At 38.1% G+C, this 7,542-nt stretch overlaps 1 protein-coding gene across 1 annotated transcript in view; it reads right to left on the reverse strand.

Annotated features, from left to right (window-relative positions):
- The window catches only part of PIK3C2G (phosphatidylinositol-4-phosphate 3-kinase catalytic subunit type 2 gamma), a 323,071-nt gene that overhangs the window by 249,921 nt on the left and 65,608 nt on the right, over positions 1 to 7,542 (reverse strand). The window contains exon 9 of the mRNA XM_039222254.1: positions 4,740 to 4,773. Coding sequence (XP_039078185.1) covers positions 4,740 to 4,773 — 34 coding nt within the window. The remainder of the gene's footprint in view (positions 1 to 4,739; positions 4,774 to 7,542) is intronic.

Raw genomic sequence — 7,542 nt, forward strand, 5'->3', positions numbered from 1 at the left:
GAAGTACTTCAAACAAATCCTATCTAAAAATGAATCATAATAAATTAGACTATGCTAAGATGTTTACCATTAACTGAACACTAATCTTATACATTGCATTACTGTAAAAGGAGAAGAGTAAAAGTACCTGGATGGGATCTGAAATAAGTTTGAAATAAAAGATTTTGATAGTTACTAAATCTCTTCAAAATTGATGCCTTACTTAAGTTTTGCTATTAGTTATTTAAAAGGAGTTTAGTCATTATTCCTAAATGTGACTTGTCATGAAGGAAAAAAAATGAAAAAAAAAAAAAAAAAAAGAAGACAAAGTATAGGGGCTAATAGTTCTCAAGTGTGTACTAAAAGGGTCACCTAATCAGTGAATTTAAGGTAACCTTTCCTGGCTTTCTCTCTCCCAATAAACTCCCAATAAAATTCCTACCTGAGAGGAAGGAAGTAAAAGAGACTAAGGAAATGGACCAGGTAGTATAGGTAGTGGACTTAGATCAAAATCAGGAAAGATGGCACCATTACAATGGAGAAGCGTGAGGATGATGAACATTATTGTAGGGGTGGTTCAATGTCAGACCTCTTAATGGGGCCAGTAAATAACACCAACTGCTGACATTTTTTTATGCAGTAGTGAATAACTGAAGGAATATACTCATCATATGCTCACAATCTGAATTGTTTTAATAATCTAATTGTGTTTCAAAAGTTAAATGAAGAATAAACTCAAATATAGAAGCTCAAAAATGATTTTTAACCTAAATCAAGAAGATCTTCAACAAATATTTAAGTGATAAAAGGATTTAGGAAATGAAAAGGATGTATGAAGGGGAATAAGTTGTGAATGGAAGCTCTGGTGGCCTCCTCGGAGTCCCTCATGCCTGATGGGCTTTGCTGAAGGGGCCTCCAGGAGGGTAGCACAGAAAGCTATGGTAATGGTCAAAGAACCCCTCGGTGTGAATCAGCCCTTTGTCTTCACACAGCATCTGTCACGCTTCATCCAATTGCCGAAATAGGCCTCCTACAATCCTACAAATTTGTTCTAGAGTAAGGCAGATAACTATTGAGAGAGAAAGCAGCCTGATCTGATCTGAATGTTATCCTTTCCCGTCCTGGGCCAGAAGAAAAGGACTGAAATGCCACACATTACTTCTACTTTTCCGCCACGTCTTCCCGGAGAAGTGAAATGGAATCGCAGCTTAACCTGTGGAGGAAGACGGCGAAGGAATCTGTGTTCTTTGGTGACATCCATACCCAGCTGGGCACAGCTTTGAGAGCGGGGCCTCGAGGCCCCCTTCAGGAGCGGAAGATCTTATCAGGAGGCCTGATCCCTGTGTCCCCAAGGGTCCTGAGCACTGCTCTGCCACTGGACCAGGCCACCCACCAAATAATGCCGCGGTTGTTGAGGGACAGGCAGAGCCAGCCTTCTGAAAGAGCTGTGGCGCCAGGCACATCAGGCTGTGAATGATGGCACGGCCGATCTCAGAACTGTTCTGCTGCCTCGCGGCTGCCGGGTGGATGCAGTTTAGGAAGCCACTTCCCTTCTGGCTCTGTCTTCCTAATACCCTCTGTCTCGTGCTTCCAGTAAGACTTGGGCTGATTCAGCTCTGTCGGCTAGATGTGGGCGCCTTCCCTCAGCAGGTCTGCGCCGACTCTGCAGACCCCCGGCACGTGTTTGCTGATGTCAGTGCTTTCTGTCGCGTGGGTCACGGAGGAATGGTCGATTTTGTGAAGCTTCAGTCCCAAGCTTGCAAGGCAGGACACCAGTCAGTGTAGCCTGCGACCTAGTACAGTCGACAGTGCAATTATAGGAGGCGTCCGCCCGGGACTGGAGGGCCTGATGAGGAAGATGTGCTGCAAGGCCTTGCCCCTGGAGGGGTCCAGGCTCGACATCAGTCCCGCTGTAGACTTCAGGTTCCTCTTCCGCACGATGAGCGGGGACTGTGGTTCTCCCCATCCCAGATGAGGTGTCCCAGACACCCCTGCGGCACGTGGCCCCGCCCACTCTGGCGGTGGCTCCGCTAGCTTCCGGGCGCGCAGGGATGTGGGAGGGGGAAGGGGGAGGGGCCCAACTCCAGGAAGAGCCCGCAGGCTGAGCCCTGGCGCTGAGGAGTCAAGAGAACAAGTAAGTGCGTCGTTATTATGGTCTTAAAGCAGGCAGTGATTTTGATTTGATTTGATGTGTGTCAAGTGAAGTCACACAGTACCGCTATTTATTGAAACGCATGCACTTCCTCGTCAGGTTGTTTCTGAAGCATAAATTGCTTGTAGTTTCTAGTTGTTTTGAAAAGAAAATAACAGAACTAGGTTTTAAGTCCATCAGTCTGCAGTGTTCCAGTACCAGACAATTTGGTACTCAAAAATCATGCCAGTTTCAGCAAAGAGATTCTTTGAACCCCACCCATCCTGCCCCTCAGAAGCTCTGTCCATAATTAAACATTTTTTTTGTTTCTCAACACATGCTGTTATTCACTTAGTTATTCCTAAGTTTGTACAAAATTTATAAGATGGCCATATTTTACTTTAAATGGTGCCCCTTTTTGAAATCAGGCTACGGGGATGAGCAAATTGAAATAAGCCCTAATTAAAATTCTCAGAGAAATCAGCAGTAGCAGTTAATGAAACAGAAGAGCAAAGCAGCATAAAAAAATCATTTTTAAAGAGGACTCAAATTCTTGAGGCCAGTCAACAGGGATTCTCCTGAACAACGTGAGGCAGGGAATTATAAATATATAGAAGCATGTTTCCCAGTCCCACATCGTGCTTTTGGTACTCTGAAGCAGGAAGTACAAACTTCTTAGTAATAATTCCCAATCTTGTGCCAATGAATATACATCTAAAATAAGTCATAAAGTTGGATCAAAGATCTTATCAATTCAAGCCCCAGCACGTATTTTGGGAAATCTTAATTATGTGGATAATTACCCAAACTCTACTCTTGACTTTTTCTGCACAAATACAGTTCTTGGTTATAAATTGCTTCTTTGAGGTAGTGTAGAGATGTGTGCTTATGCCTTAATGCTTTACTTCCAGAGCTCTGGATGAAGAGTACATTTCAAATATCATCAGAAATGTGCTAGGGACTCAAGATCCTGGGTTTGGTGGTGAAATACGGAGTAATAACATTTATCACCCCTGACTTTATTCTGGGAAAAGAGTTATAACTCTTATATATCATAAGTTGAGAAATAGTGACAATATATATTTGATTAAAAGGTGTTAATAAGGGGCACCTGGGTGTCTCAGTCAGTTAAGCGTTTGACTCTTGGTTTTGGCTCAGGTCATGATCTTTTGGCTTGTGAGTTCCAGCCCCATGCAAGGCTCTGCACTTGGGATTCTTTCTCTCTCCCTCTCTGTGTCTCTCCCCTGCTCGTTCACTCTCCCTGTCTCTTTCTCAAAATAAATAAATAAACTTAATAAAAAGGTTTAAAAAATAAAATGCATTAATTAGAATCTGTGATGAGTTAGCATTGAATATAAATTTTTGTGAACATTTCTACACAGTTCTCTGGGATCTTATATCCCAACTCCTTAGGATATGGGATGAAGGGATTTTATTCCAACATTCCTAAAAAAAAAAAAAAAAAAGGATGAGAGGTCCGGTTCCATATGACATATCTCCAGCTTGTTCACTCCTCATTCTATCACTTGGACTCTGTGTTATTGATATTGTTAGGGGGTGTCCATCCTTTCCCTTCTTTAATGATGTTCTGGATTTTTATGAATGCCTGGAACAGGGATTTTTGTGCTAGTGGTTTGTTTGTTTGTGTTTGTTTTTTCTCCATGCCCTCTGCCATCCCATATTCCTCTGTGATGTGAAGTGAGAGAGTTCTTCAAATGTAATTGAATGTCTTCTTTTGAGTGGTGGGAATTAGAGTTAGATATCCCTCAGCACATTCCTTTCTCCTAAAAATGATTAAGGGAATGGAGGACAGGTTGGGATTATCATTTGTACTTCACGTGACCTCTAAACCTAGAGTGTTAGTAGAATATCTGCGAGTCCATTTCCTTGAAGATACTCCTAGGGTTCATATGCCGGATACCATTTGCCTGTGCAAACAAGAACAACTCTGACCACAGCCTGCACATTAAATAACTATCATGTCTGATAAGCATATTGGAGAAATTTAGGATCAAAGACTTTAAGTCCCTAAAATCACAGAGTCAAAAAGTGGCCAGAGTTGAAATTAACCAGATTCTAAAAGCCAGATCCTTTGCTCTATACCACACTATTACACATCCACTGTTTTCTGTAGAGGCAAAGTCCTCCTGTGGCTTGCAGTTTTATAGGCTCAGAGCCTCTGTGAACACTAATTATTCCAGGACCAAATCCTCCTACATATTATGTTAGATTGGTCTTTCAAATAGTATTTGAATTTAAATTTGAAATTAGTAACTTTGAAGAAAGACATCTGCTACTTTTCAGACTCTTCTGACATCAAAATATAATTAGCTAAATAAAATTTTATAGTTCTTGGAATGGTTATAAGAATATTTTCAGTATTCCTTTCTTTTTTTATAGATCTCTTGACTTTTCCCATTTCTTAAAAATGTCAGGCTAAAAGTTTACAGTGTTGATTTTTACTTGCAGAATAATCATTTCCATCAGTAAAAAGAGTTTAGCAAAGCATTTATACCTCAAAAAATGTTCGTGTGTATGTGTTACCATAAAATTTGGATAAAAAATTGAAAAGAATTCAGTTATTTTGGGTTCTATAACTTTTTAAGATGTGAATACATGTATTTTTTACCTTTTGATGAAGCCTCTGAATTTTGATGAAAATTCTGAAAAAGAAAAGTAGTACAAAGGCACAATAGTTATTTAGAAAACAAATTCACAAAACAACCAAACTGATTACATCCAGATCTAAACACTGAAATGTCTGTTGCATGATAAAAAGACAAAATATTTATTGGTATCATATGTCAATGTTGCTTAACAAACAGAGGGAATCTAAATTATAAGATAAAAGAAAAGCATTCTAAATGTTTCAATAAACCATCTAGGTTTTTTGACTGAAAAAAATTAGAATAAGCTCAGCCTGTTTAGTATTATTAGAACAGTTCTACAAATATTGGCTAAACTCATTTCCTTCCCCAGCAGTGAATAATTTTTTGAAATAAGTGAATTTTAGTTCTCTCTGTGTAATATGTCCAGTTTTTATTATTAGCAGACATTCACTTGTGAGCATTGGGCTGCTATGCGAAAAACGGCTGGATGGAAGTGGGCAAAATCGGGGGCACCTGGGTAGCTCAGTTGGTTGGTTAAGCATTTGACTTTGTTTCAGGTCATGATCTTACGGTTCATGGGTTTGAGCCCCCTCACCTGGAATTCTCTCCCCCACCTCTCTCTCTCTGCCCCTCCCCTGCTCATGCTCTCCTTTTCTCAAAATAAGTAAATAAACTTAAAAAAAAAAAAGTAAGTGGGCAGAATCATACAGATTCATGCTATAGTTTCATTTCATTATTTTTGGGAGATTTAAAGAAACTGATAGTAAAACACTTGTGACCATATTCTAAATAAAAAGTACCATCTGAAATTTTATTTTTGTCACTTTAGTTCATATTCATTAGTATGGTTTTATTTATTTGCTTGTTTGTTTATTTGTGTTTATATTTATTGGAGACCAGGAATTACTTTAGTGGTTTAGAATTTGCTGGTTATAACTTCATTATCATGAAAACTATATATGGTGACACACAGATTCACAAAAATGAGGTTTCAGTCCAAAAGCAAACATTTTCTAATATGTTTATCCACTTTAATTGGCACTACATTTCTTAAAAATTTTGCTTTAAGTTTGCTTTTAAAGCCCAGTTTCTGAAACAAACTAAGGATAATTGTGGGTTCTTTTGTAATCAAGAACTTGCTACAATATTCCTTTTGAAAGAAAACACTTTTATCATGTTTAAAATGTAATTAAATTTATGTATAGATTTTCACCTGAGCCTTTTCAGAGGTTTCATCTGAATGTAGTTTCAACCACTAGGCTTAACATCCATGTGGATGAGACCATTAAGAATGTTAGCCTGACTTAACTAGAATTCAGTTTATTCAGAAATACAAACTTGTATTTTAAAATCACCATGACATCCACCTACAGCACAATGTGTAAGACCATATTTTTCACTTTGTGTTTCATTTATTGTATGAACGTGTAATGGAAATATATTATGTGAGATTCTGGAATATAATATTGAAGGATGGAAAATTGTTTCCACTGCTGAGTGAGAGCATGAACAAGAGTATAATTGCATTTGTGATATAATTCATCATCTTGCCAAAACTTACATTTAATAAATACCTAATTACTTCTGTGTATGGCAGGAAATAGTCTCTTACAAGTTGACAAAAAAAAAAAAAAGGCAGCCAAGGGAAAGAGAAGCCTTTCAAATTTGAGTTTGTTGGCAGAAGATTCATTTTTCTCAGTATTTCTTTAATCTTTGGTTCATGGTGGGTAGACAGACTGAGGTACTTTGGCATTGTTAACTGCAGTTGGTTACTGCACACATTCTGAAAATGTGTACTTACTATTTCTGCCAATATTCTTATATAGGTGGGCTCATGGATTAGGATGGAGAAAGAGAGGAAAGTGTTTGAATGAAGGTGATGTAGAATAAATGAACTTTTAAAGTGTGCTCAAAATAAGTAGAATCTGTATATTTTATTTTTAATTATTTTTTTAAGTAGTTTCCGTGCCCAGGATGGAGCCCAGTGTAGGGTGTCAACTCCGACCTTGAGATTAAGACCTGAGCCGAGATCAAGAGTTGGATGCTTAACTGACTGAGCCACCCAGATGCCCCTAGAATCTGTTTATTAAGGGTTTTAAACTATTTTTCCCATTGAAATGTATGAAATAACACTGGTCATTGTCAACTCTTTATTTCTATGTGTGAGTAATCACATATGAGTTAGTGCCCATAAGTATGCAAGATATGTGAAATGTGATTATTAGCTTTTCATAAGAAATACAATTGTCCAGTTTTCCTAGGAAATACTCATTTTCTCTTTGAAAGATTCTTTTGGCTTCAGCTAGATTGAAAGTTTGATATTTCTGAGAATATTGTCATTTTTGTTCTTTTAGGGAGTTTCAGAAAATGAATGTTTTAAGATAAAGCTTTTTGTATTGTGTAATATTTTTAATAACTTTGAAGTGCTTTATCCTAAAATTAGATTTTCCTTATTCTTTGATCAGTTATTTGTTTGTATTCATTCACTGAGAGCCGTACATAAAAACTGAAGCACAACCAAGTGGTCTTAACAGATGGAAAGACATGTGTTCACATTCATGCATGTGGTCTCCTCCTCTGGCAAAGGCTCACATTTGTCACGATGCTGGCTATAATCAGTAGACATGAGAAAATGACCTATGCGGTGCTTGTGTGAATTAAAACCTTCATGTTGGTTACATGGTGAGGAATCACAAAAACTACCACCAGCACCATCCCTACTACCTTCAGTAATAAGGACTTATGCAAGAAACATTATCATTTGGACCTTCATTAACATTAATACTCATAGGAACCCTGCAGATTCTATTCTATTCTATTCTA

The sequence above is a fragment of the Hyaena hyaena genome, unplaced genomic scaffold (genome assembly GCF_003009895.1).
Source record: "Hyaena hyaena isolate Hyena2069 unplaced genomic scaffold, ASM300989v1 scaffold_1089, whole genome shotgun sequence".
Classification (NCBI taxonomy): domain Eukaryota; kingdom Metazoa; phylum Chordata; class Mammalia; order Carnivora; family Hyaenidae; genus Hyaena; species Hyaena hyaena.